The sequence below is a fragment of the Leptodactylus fuscus genome, chromosome 6, assembly GCF_031893055.1.
Source record: "Leptodactylus fuscus isolate aLepFus1 chromosome 6, aLepFus1.hap2, whole genome shotgun sequence".
NCBI lineage: Eukaryota > Metazoa > Chordata > Amphibia > Anura > Leptodactylidae > Leptodactylus > Leptodactylus fuscus.
The window spans coordinates 103,580,491-103,598,639 of record NC_134270.1 but is presented as its reverse complement, the minus strand read 5'-3'; the positions used below and the strand labels follow the sequence as shown (position 1 = coordinate 103,598,639).

General features: G+C 44.4%; 1 protein-coding gene across 1 annotated transcript in view; it reads left to right on the top strand.

The window, feature by feature from the left end:
• The first annotated feature begins 1,636 nt into the window (after positions 1-1,636).
• Positions 1,637-18,149, top strand: part of HELZ2 (helicase with zinc finger 2) — a 31,446-nt gene continuing 14,933 nt past the window's right edge. The window contains exons 1-7 of the mRNA XM_075276900.1: positions 1,637-1,742; positions 3,957-4,911; positions 5,809-5,992; positions 6,688-6,795; positions 7,381-7,910; positions 8,448-9,077; positions 11,581-12,361. Coding sequence (XP_075133001.1) covers positions 3,965-4,911; positions 5,809-5,992; positions 6,688-6,795; positions 7,381-7,910; positions 8,448-9,077; positions 11,581-12,361 — 3,180 coding nt within the window. The 5' untranslated portion in view covers positions 1,637-1,742; positions 3,957-3,964. The remainder of the gene's footprint in view (positions 1,743-3,956; positions 4,912-5,808; positions 5,993-6,687; positions 6,796-7,380; positions 7,911-8,447; positions 9,078-11,580; positions 12,362-18,149) is intronic.

Genomic DNA, 18,149 nt, shown 5'->3' with positions numbered 1-18,149 from the left:
AACTGTGTGATGCCATCATGTCAATATGGACTAAAATCTCTGAGGAATGCTTCCAGCACCTTGTTGAATCTATGCCACGAAGAATTGAGGCAGTTCTGAAGGCAAAATGGGGTCCAACCCGTTACTAGAATGGTGTACCTAATAAAGTGGCTGGTGAGTGTAGGTAAATACGCCACTACTTGCTGGGGATACTCCAGCAGGTAACAGACTTTTAAAAAAAACAAAGTTATCATCATCTACCTATGATCCCTTGATGGAGCCGCCGCCTCCTCTTCCTTCACCTGCGCATAAGACGTCTGGGTCTCAGCGCAGGATGCGCAATGATGTCATATCATCGCTGTCTTAATCTCCCACCTAGACTACTGCAACACCCTTCTCCATGGACTCCCAGCAAACACCCTCGCCCCCCTCCAGTCCACCTTAAACTGCGCTGCTCGCTTAATCCACCTCACGCCCCGATCTTCATCGGCTGCTCCCCTCTGCCAGTCCCTCCACTGGCTACCTATAGCCCAGCGAATTGAATTCAAGCTACTAACACTAACATACAAAGCCATCCACAACCTGTCCCCTCCATATATCTCTGACCTAATCTCCCGCTACCTGCCCACACGTAACCTCAGATCCTCCAATGACCTCCTACTCCGCTCTGCTCTCATCCGCTCCTCACACAACCGTCTCCAAGATTTCTCTTGTGCATCCCCCATACTCTGGAACTCCTTACCACGACACATAAGACTGACCCCCACAATCACAGGATTCAAGAAGGCCCTGAAGACTCACCTATTCAGGAAGGCCTACAACCTCCAATAACACTATCACCGCACCGCCATCTGTACAGTCTCCCCCTCTCCTTCTGTCTCTACCCCCCCCCCTTCCCTCATAGATTGTAAGCCCTCGCGGGCAGTGCCCTCTACCCCACTGTGCCAATCGGTCACTGTTAGTATTATATCTACCTGTATATTCTGTGTATTGTGTGTAACCCCCAAATGTAAAGCACCATGGAATTAATGGTGCTATATAAATAAATAATAATAATAATGTCTGCGCCGAGATGCAGACGTCTCCTAAGACGTCTCTCATACCACCTGTGCCCCCCTCTTCCACTGAACCTGAGCTTTCATATGATCTATGCCCCCTCACCTGAGCTCTCATACCACCTGTGCCACCTCTTCCACTACACCTGAGCTCTCATACCATCTATGCCCCCGTCATTTGAGCTTTCGTACCATCTGTGCCCCATTCAAAAGTTTGTTGTGGGGCAAAGTCTTTGCTAGTTACGCCCCTAACCTCATACTATTTGTTCCCCCTCCCCCAGTGTACCTGAGCTCTGCCCCCTCTTCCCCCAAACATCTGAGCTCTCCCACGACATTGCTCCCACACTGCACTTAGTCACTGGTTCCTCCTCTCACCCATTGTCCGACCTCTCCGCCACATGACAGACCCCGGCCCTCTCACCTAGCCCCTCTTTGATGTTGTAACATAACGAGTCGGGGGCGGGGCGACGGTGACGACAGCGATGTATGGGCAGAAACACAGAGAAGAAACGAAACTGATGATAGACAGAGAGAGAGAGAGAGAGGGCGAGAGAGAGAGAGAAAGAGAGAGGGGGAGAGAAAGAGAGAGGGGGAGAGAGAGGGAGAGACAGTAACCGACAGCCCGAGCAAGCCGCAGGGGGAGAGACAGACTACAACCGCCGAGACGGGGGCAGCACTTCAGAGGGAGAGAGTGACAACGTCGTGCTGGTAAGAGTCGGTGCTATCCTATAGCAATAAGCTGCAGAGCACAGGAATCTAGTCCAAGGATGGCACCTGTTAGCACTTGGCACAATGGATGCTACAGTACAGAGTAATAAGATGACCCTTGAGGTGACAGAGCCATAACACATGGGTAGAGACAATGACACTAGGGTGACAGCAATGATACTTGGGTACAGACAATGACACTAGGGTGGCAAAGCGATGATAGATGGGCACTGATACTAGGGTGACAACAATGATACTTGGGTACTGACACTAGGGTGGCAAAGCGATGATAGATGGGCACTGACACTAGGGTGACAGCAATGATACATGGGCACTGAAACTAGGGTAACAGCAATGATACTTGGACACTGACACTAGGGTGGCAAAGCGATGATAGATGGGCACTGACACTAGGGTGACAGCAATGATACATGGGCACTGAAACTAGGGTGACAGCAATGATACTTGGTTACAGACACTGACACTAGGGTGGCAAAGCGATGATAGATGGGCAATGACACTAGGGTGACAGCAATGATACTTGGGCACAGACACTGTCACTAGGGTGGCAAAGCAGTGACAGATGGGCACTGACACTAGGGTGACAGCAATGATACATGGGCATTGACACTAGGGTGACAAAGTGATGATAGATGGGCACTGACACTAGGGTGACAAAGTGATGATAGATGGACACTAACACTAGGGTGACAGCAATGATACTTGGGTACAGACACTAGGGGAGAGTGATGATACATGGGCACAGACACTGACACTAGGTTGACACCAATGATACATGGGGAAAGGCACTGACACTAGTGTGACAGAGCAAAGTGTCAATGTCTTGTAAGTGCCTATGTATCATGGCTCTGTCACCCTATGTCATGTGCCAACACTCAATAATACACTTCCACACTCACACTGGATCCACAGTGCAATAATAATAATAAGTATAATAACTTTATTTATATAGCGGCAACATATTCCACAACACTTTACAAATCAGAGGACACATGAACAGACAATAAGAGACATTACAATGTGACAAAGAAATAAACATATCAAACAGTAGGTGTGAGGGCTCTGCTCTTAAGAGCTTACAATCTATGAGGAGATAGGGGGGCACCATAGGTCAGAGGGTTTGTTTGCTACAATGGTCCAGCCATCTTTTAATAGAAAAGGTTATGTAACTGAAGCTGTATAAACCCGTCACCAGCCTGTATCTGTGAATAAACAGATACTAAGTGTAAGGAATGCAGTGTAACTTCTAGATGGAGAGGAGAGGATCTGAGGAACAGAGGAGGAAGGATAAAAAGTGTTATTGTTCTACACCTCCGCACATTACACTCTGATCAGGTCATGTGATAAGCCGCACTATACAGATGTGATTTAAGGGCAGTTTTGAAGTTTATGTAGTTGGAGATTAATTGGATTGTCCGGGATAAAGCATTCTAGAGCACCGCTGCAGCTCGAGAAAAGTACTGGAGACAGGAGTGGGATGTTCAGATAACAGAGGATGCAAGTCTAAGGTCATTGACAGAAAAAGAGGACCGTTAGGGTGAGTTCACACTGAGTATACGCCAGCTTATTCTGAACTTAAAACACGTTCAGAATCAGCGGCGTATAAAGCAGTTCCCATTCATTTCTATGGGAGCCGACATACGAGCTCTCCCCATAGAAATGAATGGGCTGCTTTTTTTCACTATGAGCACTCCCATTGAAGTGAATGGGAAGTGCTCACGTGTACGGCTCGGCATGAGCAGAGCTAGCCGTACACGCGGGCACTTTCCATTCACTTCAATGGGAATGCTCGTAGTGAAAAAAGCAGCCCATTCATTTCTATGGGGAGTGCTCCTATGTCGGCTCCCATAGAAATGAATGGGAACTGCTTTATACGCCGCTGATTCTGAACGTGTTTTACGTTCAGAATAAGCTGGCGTATACTCAGTGTGAACTCACCCTTAGGGTGGTAGTCAGTGACGAGAGAGCAATGATACATGGACCTTGAGTTATTGTAGTTATTGTAGTTGAGCACTTAGGTAACAAAATAATGATATGCAGACACTTGGGTGACAGGGCATTCACTCAACGGAACACTGTTCTCATTTTGTAGAGATAGCTGATACGGGACATTATGGTTATGTACGCACCATATATCAGTAAATGTGTGATATGAGCTAAGAAAACTTGATAGCATCTCTAATATTGTTTTAGGGGCAGCGATGAAGCAATCTATGGGGCTGGGTCCCCCCAGCCTAACAAAACTTTTAGAACATGTGGAATTGCACTTGGCTTGCATCACCTGCGCCAAAAAGAAGTTGAGAATTTCTTACAGCTACCAACCAATGAAGCACAACTGTTCTGCTCAGAAGCTCCTTGCAAGAAGTAAAGAACGTAGTAATGAAAACGTTTGGTATGAAGTCAGACCACGCCCATCCTACCCAATACCTGCCCGCTATGTTGTGTGCTGGCACTTTGAACCTGAAAAGGGCTGCAAAAGGCATCAGCAGAACTGCACTTTTGCTTGGTCCAAAGAAGAAGTCCTCGTTTGGTCTTTTGAGAGGACAAACAATCTTGAAAGACACCAACTTAAGTCCATGCTACTCCCAACACCATTGCCAGCTACTACTTTTACGGAACCCAAAGACTTAAAAGATATTTTGATTCAGTTTGGGGGCCAATTTCAGGACATTTGTGAGCAATGCTTTTATCAGAGCCCACCAAAGGTCATCCTTACTGAGTTATGCCAAAGTCATCCTCGGCCTATGCCACTTCTTGCTCACATTGTTATTGATGACACTAAGAAGCAATGCAACATTATCCGGCCACTGCCCTCTACATATCACATCCGCTTGTGTAGCCAGCGCTCGCGTGGACTACATTGCCGAATAGAAAATGGGCAGTGTCCAAATGCCCATAGTGAGGTGGAACTTGCAGTTTGGAAAGCAGAGCAGAGCAGCGGACTCACCCGTGGTAAGAGTAAAGAAAACCAGAAACTAAACATGGGTTTTTACTGTCGTCTATGTCTGGTTAGTGCCAACACTCAAGAAAGTTTTGAGGTGCACTGTGCTTCTTTGGAACATGGGCGCATGATAACTGCCGATTCGCTGTCAGTATGGAAGTATCGCACTCCACCACTTGGCATGAGTCAATTTTCTCTTTGTGACAGGTAAGTCTTTTTCTTACAAATTTACTGCCCCAACAATGTAACATAGATGTCTAGCATTAAAAAACACGGCTGCTTTCTTCCTCAAACAGCACCACACTTGTCAACAGGTTGTATATGGCATTGTGGTTTTGTCTTATTTCCTGTAATAGTGTTGCGTTATAATACCACACACAACCCACAGACAGGTGTGGCACTGTTTTTGGAAAAAAGGCAACCATATTTTTCTAATCCTGCACAACCCGTTTAAGGCTAAAGCTCCACATTACGTAAGCGCAGCATTTTTTGTTGAAGATTTTGCTACAGTTTTTTGCGCCAAAGTTAGGCGCAAAAAGGAATGGAAAGTATAAAGAAAGCTCTTAGATGTTTCACTTCTGTTAAATATACTCTTAACTTTGGCTCAAAAATCTGCAGCAAAATCTGCAGCAAAAAGTGTTGCATTTCTGAGATGTAGGACCCCATTCTAAAAGTGTTTCTAGAACTCACCTGTCTTTAGAGCCGGAACCTCCACCAGTTAGCAAAATAAAGGAGTTGCGGTGCCTAAAGGAGAGAAAAGATAACACGGGAGATTTAGGAGTTAGAGGAATTGCAGCTAGAGGGGCTGTTTCTAGTAATACCTTTGAATTGGGCAAATATTTTTTTAAAGAGGACCTTTCACCACCTCCAACAAGCCCAGTCCTTTACATCAATTAATAGTCACTGCTCCAGTGATTCTGGCCCACCTGGAATTTTTTTCTCTAGCCCCCGCCGTTCCCTAGCAATCAATGCCGTTATCTTTGGTGTCTGATATGCTATTTAGGGTGGGTTCACTGCTCTTCCACTGGAAGTCTGTAAACATGTGCAAAAAAAATCATCCATTGTGGTAGGAGGATTATGTTTTATCTTTGCTTTATTGTCAAGCCCGTTGCAGTGCATATATGGAAATGCTTGTGAAAAAGCTCACAGTCAGGAGGAGTTACAGGAGTGGATACTCAGGGTCAAAGTCACCAGACGAAATAAGCAGTTAGCGGAGGAAGAGGGTCTCCAATCTTACCAGGATCGTCTTGTTCAGGAGTATCAACTCTACAGCAGTGAGATAGAAGTGGTGAGTTATACATGACCTACCTTGTACTATACATATAAGGAAAAGAAAAACTCTCACACAGGAACTTTCAATTTATGCTCTTGAAAAATTCAAGATGGGAAGCTGTAAGTAACAAAGAAGTTCTTCTTGGTCATTGTATCTCCCAACATACTCCTCATTGTTAGATAATCCCCTATTTCTACACAGCAGAAAATTTTGTAAGTCTCAACAGTTGTTGCATCTAATCCAGATGACTATCAAAACATTGGCCCAGATTTAGCATTGTGGTTATGACTAGACACTGGTGCTAATATGGCAAATCTTTGGTACAATGTGGAGAATCTTTGGCGTAGTGTGGTGCATCTAGATTGGGCAGAAAATTTTTGGCATGCTAGACATGGGAATGGATACTCAGAAAAAGGTGAAATGATGTTGAAAATGTTGTCTCATAATTGGCCCACTAAAAGTTGGTATATATGTAGATTAGACAGTCCAAAGATACTCCAACTTTATCATCCAGAATCACTCACTGTTATCGGTTTGGTGAATTTTTATACTGACTGTCTAAGTTTGTCTTGTCTCACCAATAGTAAGTCTGGGCCACTGTAACAAGCTATTAAAAGTAACACTTTTCAGTAGGTTCAGGGATAATTTCACTTGTCCTAGTGATTTGATCTTCTAGAGGTTTATCAACTTATATTTCTGTTCCTCTCCAGCTTTCAGAAAACGTAGAAGGTGTTAAAATATCTTGCAACCATCCTCTGAAAATTCATGTGAAGGAAAAGCTTTTGCACAGAACATGGGATTTTACACTGCACTCTAAGGTATCTGTAAGCCGCCATTACTCTGATTATAGTATTTCATGTATTTGCATGGTACATTTAATGTGTATGCTAGGGAAGCTACAGGCTATACATTGAGGTTCCCCTTAGGCCCCCATTCAACCCCACACACACAATTTTTGGCATGTAAGGTGTACCTTTTTTTCTGGATAAAATAGCATAGTTGGCCACACTATTGGATTTAGCATCATAATCCAAAAAAATACACTCTGATGTTTGGTTAATAACGAATTCGTATGTAGCACTCATGCGTGTATCTTTACTTCCATTGGTGCAGGCGTCATAGTTGCCAAGTACAGTATAAAATCGAAAACAGCCTTTTCCTTAAATTTTCAATTTATTTTCAGCTTCATACTCTGGAAACCATCAATAAGAAGGATAGCTATTAGCTTTATTACAGTAATATTACAATATTACAGTAATATTACATTTTTATATTTGTCAGCTATAGGAATACCCACAAAATGCACGTCATTGTGTGCGTATGGTCTACAGTGGAGAGTAGTTTTACTGACCTCATCTAAGATATATGTGCCGGGCCTAAAGTAAAACCTAATATTTCTATAGATGCCGCTACGTCATGTTGCCTTGTTGAAGACCAGTCCTGGAGCCATCTTCTCTTTGAATGCTATGGGCCATGAAAACCCCTGTCATTATGCCGGAGGTCATTCTTTCCTGGTAAAAGGGTCTCGTACGCAATATAAAGTGTCCGTATATGTCCAATGCACGGCCTTTGGAGTTTTTGAGCAGTGGTTGGCTTTGGATTTTGGAATTCGTCCAGTTTTGCTTCAGAAGATCTTCATGCAGGTTGGAGGTGAAGAAGAAACCTTAAGCCACCAGGATAAAGCCTCAGATCATCATGAAGGACCAATGTCATCCTCAGAACGCTGGTATCCAGGCAAGTTCTTATGCATCCCATGCAAGGAGAGAACTCTAGAGGAAAAGAAACTCTTTGAACTGTACAAACCACCCGCAATAAATCCATGGTATGTTCCAACAAGCAGTGGTAGGAAGCCACTAACAGTGGAAAACTACCGGAGAATGATGCATGTTAGTCTTCTACAAGAGGAAGCAGCAACTGAGCAAGTGATATCCAGGTGAGTTTTACTGCAGTAAAATTTTGCTCCACCAATAGCAAGGACATTTTATGAACTCTTCTTTTACAGACCCTACAGAGTCATAGAGGTAAAGAATAAAATTCTACTAAGTGAAGCGGATTTATACACTGTAGTTTTCTATTAATTCTATAAGACTTTCTTCAGTAAACTGCTCCTAGTGATGGCTGCAGCAGCCGGAATTGTATCATGTAATGCTATGTCTATGCAGGGTATTTGCAGCTCCACTTGTATTGTGAACAGTAAACTCACTAATGGTAGCAACTACAGCGCCTGTAGGTTTTCTGAAATGTTATATAAAGCTGAACATTTATACAGCCTTCTACTTGTTTCTTCTCCTCTTCTGTCATTATCACAGCAAGGTTGTGAAACATTAATGAAGTAGGGAGATCAGGATGAGCAGTGTTCTTTTATATAAAAGGTGTAAAGCATCAGTGATTCTGTTTCTTTATTTGGGTCATTGTCGGGTTATTATGGATTATCAGTATCAGTTTTATAAAATATTTGTTCTCCCCTTAGGTTAAACTTAAAAGCTATGGTAACCTTTAAGAATATGGTGCAAGCACTTAATGAAATGAAGGTATGTCCGCCTGGTGAGCTCTTTGCAGTGGTTCCCTTACCTAATGAGATGACACAAGATACTGAAGAAGGATATTTACTGCAGAGATCTGTGTCCACTGCTCTTATTGCCCCTTGCCCTCTGCAGAATAACAGAGTCTATGAAGCCTATGCGGACCCCAGGACTGAACTAGAGGACAGTATATTACTACGGATAACAGAGAGATGCTGCAAAGAGCTGTCCTTTCACCAAGATGCATCTGCCCAGTTAGAGGTTCAGTTCCAGGTTGATCGCATGCAGTTCTGCATCTACCATGAAGCAGTTGACCGTCTGTTGGATGAGAAGTTATTACTACCAGACCTTTCCAAGTGTCACTTGCCTGTCTACCAAGAGCACATGTTATGGGGCAATAGGAAACAAAAGCTAGCAATCTCTTACATTGCTGGATCAGTGACAGAGAATAAGCCAGTAGCCCCTCTTGTATTATATGGACCATTTGGAACTGGGAAAACATCAACTATGGCCCAAGCTGCTTTGCAGGTGATAAGACAACCTCACAACAGAGTGCTGATCTGTACCCATAACAACAGGTACCAAGACTAACATTATCAATGAATAACTTATAGGAGATGTGTCAGCTTAGTAAATATTTGTTCATCTTGTGTTGAAATGTACATACATATTGACAACTGGGTATTACAATTCCACTTGTCTATGGGGTAAATCTCTTTGACAGTTTCAAATCATATGGTAATGTCCACTTGTATTTAATTTCTTTTTTTATGTAGATTGTGAGCCCCATATAGAGCTCACAACGTACATTTTTTCCCTATCAGTATGTCTTATTTTTGGAATATGGGATGGAAATCCATGCAAACATGGGAAGAACATACAAACTCCTTGCAAATAGTTTTTTGCCCTTGGCGGGATTTGAACACCAGGACTCCAGCGCTGCAGTGCTGACCACTGAGCCACCGTGTGGCCCCACTTGTATTTAATTTATGCCTACATTTCTGGGAGGAATAGTAGAGAAACAGAAGCAGCTTGACAACTTCTTTGGAATCTCTTTTTACAACTTGTCAAAAGACTCTACATTACATTAGACTCTGCATTACTTTACTTGGAATAAAAGGGATTGTCCTGGTCTTTTTTTATTGATGACCTATGTTCAGGATATGGCAATAAAGGGGTTCCCCGGTTTATGACATTAATGGCCTATTCTTAGGATAGGCCATGAATATTAGATCTGCGGAGCTTGAGACCCCACAGATCACTGGCACCGAGACAGCGCAGTTCGTGGCATTGTTTATATACTGCAAGCAGTCATAGTATGACAAGTGAGCAGTACAGTTTGTGGTATGTAATCAATGCCGCAAACTGCGCTGTCTTTGTACTGGTGATCTGTGGGGGTCCTGAGTGTTGGACCCCCACAGATCTAATATTAATGGCCTATCCTAAAGATAGGTGACCAAAGTTAAAAACCTGATAACACCTTTAATAAGAGATTGGTGACAGTCCGACACCAGGGACCCCTGCCAATCAACTGCTTGAAGGGCCTGTGGTGCTTGTGTGAGCACCATAACTTCTTTACCATTTACAGCTCACATTGTAACCATCCAATGAAATTACAGCCTCATACCATAAAAATGAATGGGCAAGTCTGTAATTATATTGCATGGCCAATATGAAACAGACGCTGTGTGAAAAGGTCATGCCTCTCACGTGAGCACCGTGGTTCTTTCAAACCAGTGGTGGTCCAAGGTGTTTTACTCCTGCTGATGTCATATTGATGACCTATGCTGATGGGAAAAAGAAAGAACTGAACAATCCCTTTAAAGGGATTCTACCATTAAACTACCTTTTTTTCTAATGAACATGTCGGAATAGCCTTAAGAAAGGCTATTCGTCTCCTACCTTTAGACGTGGTCTCCGCCGCGCTGTTCCATAGAAATACCGGTTTTAACCGGTATGCAAATGAGCTCTCCGCAGCAATGAGGGCGGGCCCCAGCGCTGAAACACCGATGAGCGCGTCCCCATTGCTGCCCAGAGCTCTTTCCTGCGCCGCCTCCTTGTTCTGCAGCAACTCTGCCTCTTCTGGCTTTTGTAGTTCTATAGAGGAGCATAGAGAGGCCACCCCAAAATGGCCGCCGGCCAGCTCCTGTATTGAACTGCAAGAGCGGCTACCCCAAAATCGCTGCCGGCCGGCTCCTGTATTAAATTGCAAGAGCGGCTACCCAAAAATGGCCGGCGGCCATTTTGGGGTGGCCTCTCTATGCTCCTCTATAGAACTACAAGAGCAAGAGAAGCCAGAAGAGGCGGAGTTGCTGCAGAACAAGGAGGCGGCGCAGGAAAGAGCTCTCGGACAGCAATGGGGATGCGCTCATCGGCCTTTCAGCGCTGGGGCCCGCCCTCATTGCTGCGGAGAGCTCATTTGCATACCGGTTAAAACCGGTATTTCTATGGAACAGCGCGGCGGAGACCACGTCTAAAGGTAGGAGACGAATAGCCTTTCTTAAGGCTATTCCAATGTGGTAATTAGAAAAAAAAGTAATTTAATGGTAGAATCCCTTTAAGGACCCACATTGCAGAAAAGCATTTTGTTTTTTTTGTTGCAGATTTTGAGCCAAAGCCAAGAGTGGCTAGAAAAGGAATGGGAAATATACATATAAGAAGTAGAGTTGAGCGAACAGTATTCGGAACAGCCGTTCCGAATAGCACGCTCCCATAGAAATTAATGGAAGTGGACGGCACGCAGACTTTGCTGGCAGCCGGTCGCTTAATGCCGGCTGCGTCCATTAATTTCTATGGGAGCGTGCTATTCAAAATGGCTGTTTCGAATAGTGTTCGCTCATCTCTAATAAGAAGCATTTATACTTCTTCCTTCTGTTCAATCCACTCCCAGCTTTGGCTCAAAAAACTGCAGCAAAATCTGCAACAAAAAAAGCAGCTTATCCACAATATGGAGTCTTAGCTTAAAATAATATATTTTTTTTAATTCTATAATTAATTTGTCCTTCTCGGTCCTAGTGCTTAAAGTGTCGATGGCCTGTAAACTTGCAAACTCATGTACCCTCTTTTCCTTTGTCTTTGTAGTGCCGCTGATCTGTATATCCAGGAACATTTCCATCCATATGTTGAGTCTGGTCACCCAGAAGCAACCCCCCTGAGAGTGAAATATATAGGTAGTCCCTTAAACAGAACACATCCCATCACACTTCAGTATTGTCCACTGAGCTCAGACAAAACTACCTTTGTTGTCCCTTCTCGGAATCTTCTAGACAACTATCGTATGGTTGTGACAACTGCAGTCACGTCTCGGGATCTGGATGTGCCAAGAGGTTATTTTAGCCATATATTTTTAGATGAGGCAGCACAAATGATGGAGAGTGAGGCTTTGATCCCGTTGGCATTAGCAAATCATCACACACGTCTGGTTGTGGCAGGGGACCACATGCAAGAGACCCCACGATTCTTTAATAAAACAGATGGAGAAGAGCAGACTTTACTCACCCGCCTCTTCTCTCATTACCAAGACTGTAAAGACTGTCCAGCTGCACAAAGCGGACGTATAATTTTCCACCAAAACTACCGCTCAACCCCCGATATCATCTCTTTTGTGTCACAATGCTTCTACGTTGGCCGCAACAATGCTATTGAGGCTTGTGCAGAGAATCCAATGCGACCTCCACAAGGAAATCATGCTCTGGGGCTTTTCCATTGTCAGGGCCCTTCTTCTCCTGTAGGAAATTCATGGATGAATCAATCGGAAATGTTGCAAGTGATTGAGGTTGTCAAAGAGATACTCCGCCGGTGGCCTGAGCAGTGGGGAAGAATGAACAGAAGTAAAATTTGTGTAGTGTCTCATGGAGCTCAGGTACTATGAAACGAGAAATAACTAACTTTTACTTAGTTGATTTCTTATTATAGGTCATTATTATAGTAATCATATTCATGTCAGTAGGGCATAGTATTATAATATTTCTATTCTTGTACATAGGGGCATTATTATAGTAGTTGCATTTTTGTATATAGGAGGCTGTATTATAATAGTTGTTTTCCTGTATTTAAGGGGTAATATTACAGTACTTATATACTTGTTTTTTTTTCTTCTTTAATTACCCCTCCCCCTTTCCCCGACTACACACAAATCTCAGAAACACATTCATAGAGTCAGGATTGGAATATGTACAGCTGTTAGCTGCATAATCCAATCTGGAAAACACGCAGGCAAAATATCCCTGGTGTGAATCTCCTCTTTCATAGGACTCCAAAATCAAGTTTTTATGTCCAATAACGCCTGAGATATAAGCCATATGAAGTGACCGTCTCCCACCCTTATTTTCATTTCACAAAGCCCTATTCTCAATACACAATGAGAAAAAGGTACAGCTTTCAGTAGAGAAGGAAAGGTAATGAAATGTAGGATTTCACAGAAAGGAGCCAAAATTTGTTAATAAAGTATATTACGAAATGTATTCATCACACAAATACTGCCAGAAAATCAAAAGTTGTGGGAAAGTTTAGTTATTCTTTAAATAGTATTATTCCACAACTGTGCTGCAGCTTAAAACATAAGAAAGTGTTTAACCTTTGGCCGCTATAGCAGCACTTACCCTCACTCAGTGACGACAATCCATACTCAGATACAACTGTGTGTGTTGTAAACCTCAGTATCTACCTCGTTTTAGTTGTGCATACACCTACCGGCAGTGTATAAGATGAAATAAAACAGTGGGGCAAATTCATCATTCCCTCTATGTTAGAAAACGGGAATGATATTGAGACGCACGTTTGGCACAAGGCGCTTTCTTGCCTCACCACACCTGCCACATTGTCCGACAGATTCATTCTAACTCTCACCATTTCTTTGGCATGAGTTACGATGGAAAGCTGTTCCAGTACATAACTAGTATAGATTTCCATTCTGTCACATACATGGCAGATAGATTTCTGAAGAGGCTGTATGATGGGATTGAGAGGTTAGGAGGGAATATTACTATAGTTATATACTTATACATATCTAGCAGTAATATAGTAGTTGTATTCTTGTACTTAGGAGGACAGTATTATTTTTTTATAAATTCTTTATTTATAAACACAAATACAATGGAAAAAGAGCCAACTGCAATAACAGACAAATGATTACCAAGACAATAAAGGGCCCGTAAAAACAAGGACCCGAGGAACAAAACAGGACAAGAAATGCAGAAGTGGGGCCCCTCAATAACCAAAGGGCGGGGAGAGGCACCAGCATCGTACGAAAGACACAAAGGGAAGGGGAGAGCGGAGCAAACTAGAGGTGAGGGGGGGCGTAGGGGAAAGGAAGGAAGGGGGGGGACGAAAGGAAGAAGAAAGGAATGGAAGGAAGAGGGGGGGTCCAAACCCAGAACCATATCTCAAGCCTGTCCCACGATGTCCCTATACAGCTGGGATCCCTGAAATAAAATCCACGGGGTCCAGGCCCTCAGGAAGGATTCATGTTTGTCTCGAAGAGACGCCGTAAGGTCCTCCATATATTGGATGTCCTCCACCTTACGGATCCAGTGGCGTAGGGACGGGGGGTTAGGAGACTTCCAGAGGGCAGGGATACGGGCTCTGGCAGCATTGATCAGGTGGCGAATTGCCGAACGTCGGTAGGCCCGCCGAGGAATATTGGAGAGGTGTAGAAGGAAGCAAGCCGGGGTATTGGGAAGGGAAGACTGGAAGATTTGAGAAGTCAGGCGGTGGACACCATCCCAAAAGCCCCTCAAAGCCGAACAACTCCAGAAGACGTGAAGGAGGGTCCCCTCCTCCGAGCCACAGCGCCAACAAAGCGGAGAGGTGGTGGGGAAAAACTTGTGCAGCAAGGCCGGGACATGATACCATCTGGTGAGAATCTTGTAGCCCGCCTCCTGGAACTTACAAGCCACAGAGCTTTTGTGGGCGAGCTCCAAGATCCTGACACAGTCCGCATCCGAAAAGGAGAGACAGAGATCAGTCTCCCATTTGGCTAGGAAGGGTGGTCTATGGCCCAGAGGAGGAGAGACCAAGAGCGAGTAGAGCTCCGAGAGAGAATGGTGTAAAAGACCAGATCCAGAACAAGCCTTCTCAAAGCCCGTAAGAGGTCTGTCAAAGGCGTCCGGATCTGACAGCGAGGAAAGGAAGTGGGAAAGCTGTAGCCCCCTCCAAGGACCAAGGGGTGGGAGGTCGTGGACAATGTGAAGGCTCTCGAGAGGCCGCCAAGACCCTTCCGAACGAAAGTGGAGGACTCTCTGCATGCCCGAGTCCAGCCAGGACCGGAATGGGCCCCGTGAGAGGCCAGCTGGGAAGGCCGGGTTACCTAGAACAGGGAGGAGAGGGGACGGAGAGGGGGAGAGGCAGTCCTTCCGAAAAAGCGACCTACAGACTTTAAGGGTGGGGCCAATAGTGGGATGAGAGTAGACAGAGGAGGGGGCGATAGAATCCAACCAGGGGAGCCAGTGAAGCGGAAGGCTCGAAAAGGAGCCCTCCATAGAGATCCATTGTTTGAAGGGGGAATGGCGGCACCAGTCTATGACTCTTTGCAAGAGAGCAGCCTCATAATAGCGGCGAGGATCAGGCAGGCCCATGCCACCCCATGACTTCGGGAGAGTCAAAATGGAATGGGCCAACCTAGCCCGTTTACCCTGCCAGATAAAGCTAACCAAATCAGAGTAGCGCAATCTGAAAAAACTAGGAGGAATGTGAATCGGAAGAGTCTGAAGTAGGTAGAGGAATCTAGGCATCACATTCATCTTGTAGATGGCACAACGGCCAAACCACGTATAGGTGCCTCTGGACCATCTCTTCAAATCTAGTCGGACAGTTTTGAGAAGGGGCAAGTAATTTTTTGCAAAAAGCTCACGCAGATCGCTTGGGATCCAGACACCTAGATACTTAATCGCCGAACTGGACCAACGAAAGGGAAAAGTGTGGGCTAGGGAAGATCCGAGCCCGGGGGGCAAGGAAACGTCCAGCGCTTCAGATTTCTGATAGTTAATTTTAAAGTTGGTAAGGCGGTGGAACTCGTCCAGTTCAGACATCAGAGCAGGGAGCGAGGTGGCTGGGTTGCGCAGGAAAAACAGGAGGTCATCCGCATAAGCAGCTATCTTGAGGTGACGCTTCCCCATCACAAGGCCCAGTAGAGCAGGGTTGTCCCTAATCTTCCTAAGGAGGGGTTCTCGGGTGAGAACAAAAATCAAGGGGGAGAGGGGACAACCCTGACGCGTGCCATTACCAATGGGGAAGGGGGAGGATAAGATCCCATTGACCCTAGTGGACGCCGAGGGGCCAGTGTACAGAGAGGTAATCCAAGACTTCATGACTGGGCCAAGACCAATATGGTCCAGGACCGCAAAGAGAGAGGGCCAACCAACCCGGTCAAATGCCTTCTCCGCATCGGTGGAGAGAAGACAGAGCGGGAAGAGGACAGTATTATTGTAGGCACAAGTTGGAGGTCAATTTGCTCCCTGGATTGCCATCTTACATCTGAGGATGTCCTAATATGAACACTGTACATGGCAGCAGGGTGGCTCAGTGGTTAGCACTGCAGCCTTTCAGCGCTGGAGTCCTGGGTTTGAATCCTGTCAAGGACGACATTTGTATGTTCTCCCCGTGTTTACGTGGATTTCCTCCCATACTCCAAGGGCATACTGATAGGGAAAACGTACATTGTAAGCCCTATATGGGGCTCACAATTTACATTAAAAAAAATTTTGCAAACACATAGCGCCATATCTCCTGTCTCCCAGAGGTTAGTATCACCTCTTCTTCCTCAGACAGGAGCCCTGTGTGAGTAGATTAAAACTTGCACAGCTCAAACTATGGACTGTCCCAAAGACACCGGAACCTTCATTTCTCTTCCCACTCCAGCAACTAGGTGTTTTTTCCACATCTTAGAGAAGAAAAGACATGTTATCTACCAAAATGCCTCCTAATATTACATTCTGCCACTCAGTAGCTGCACTGCTAGTTTATATTAACGTACATAAGGGGCAGCATTAAAATACTTATAATTCTTGTCCTTAGGCATTTGTATTATAGCACTTATATTCCGATATATAGGGCGCAGCATTATAGTATGTACAGTTAGGGCCAGAAATATTTGGACAGTGACACAATTTTCGCGAGTTGGGCTCTGCATGCCACCACATTGGTTTTGAAATGAAACCTCTACAACAGAATTCAAGTGCAGATTGTAACGTTTAATTTGAAGGGTTGAACAAAAATATCTGATAGAAAATGTAGGAATTGTACACATTTCTTTACAAACACTCCACATTTTAGGAGCTCAAAAGTAATTGGACAAATAAACATAACCCAAACAAAATATTTTTTTTTAATATTTTGTTGCGAATCCTTTGAAGGCAATTACTGCCTTAAGTCTGGAACCCATGGACATCACCAAACGCTGGGTTTCCTCCTTCTTAACGCTTTGCCAGGCCTTTACAGCCACAGCCTTCAGGTCTTGCTTGTTTGTGGGTCTTTCCGCCTTAAGTCTGGATTTGAGCAAGTGAAATGCATGCTCAATTGGGTTAAGATCTGGTGATTGACTTGGCCATTGCAGAATGTTCCACTTTTTTGCACTCATGAACTCCTGGGTAGCTTTGGCTGTATGCTTGGGGTCATTGTCCATCTGTACTATAAAGCGCCGTCCGATCAACTTGGCAGCATTTGGCTGAATCTGGGCTGAAAGTATATCCCGGTACACTTCAGAATTCATCCGGTTACTCTTGTCTGCTGTTATGTCATCAATAAACACAAGTGACCCAGTGCCATTGAAAGCCATGCATGCCCATGCCATCACGTTGCCTCCACCATGTTTTACAGAGGATGTGGTGTGCCTTGGATCATGTGCCGTTCCCTTTCTTCTCCAAACATTTTTTCTTCCCATCATTCTGGTACAGGTTGATCTTTGTCTCATCTGTCCATAGAATACTTTTCCAGAACTGAGCTGGCTTCTTGAGGTGTTTTTCAGCAAATTTAACTCTGGCCTGTCTATTTTTGAAATTGATGAATGGTTTGCATCTAGATGTGAAACCTTTGTATTTACTTTCATGGAGTCTTCTCTTTACTGTTGACTTAGAGACAGATACACCTACTTCACTGAGGGTGTTCTGGACTTCAGTTGATGTTGTGAACGGGTTCTTCTTGACCAAAGAAAGTATGCGAAGATCATCCACCACTGTTGTCATCCGTGGACGCCCAGGCCTTTTTGAGTTCCCAAGCTCACCAGTCAATTCCTTTTTTCTTAGAATGTACCCAACTGTTGATTTTTTCTTTTTTTTCAGCCTCAGGATGTTCTGCTTCACCTCAATTGAGAGTTCCTTTGACCGCATGTTGTCTGGTCACAAAAACAGCTTCCAAATGCAAAACCACACACCTGGAATCAACCCCAGACCTTTTAACTACTTCATTGATTACAGGTTTACGAGGGAGACGCCTTCAGAGTTAATTGCAGCCCTTAGAGTCCATTGTCCAATTACTTTTGGTCCCTTGAAAAAGAGGAGGCTATGCATTACAGAGCTATGATTCCTAAACCCTTTCTCCGATTTGGATGTGGAAACTCTCATATTGCAGCTGGGAGTGTGCACTTTCAGCCCATATTATATATATAATTGTATTTCTGAACATGTTTTAGTAAACAGCTAAAATAACAAAACTTG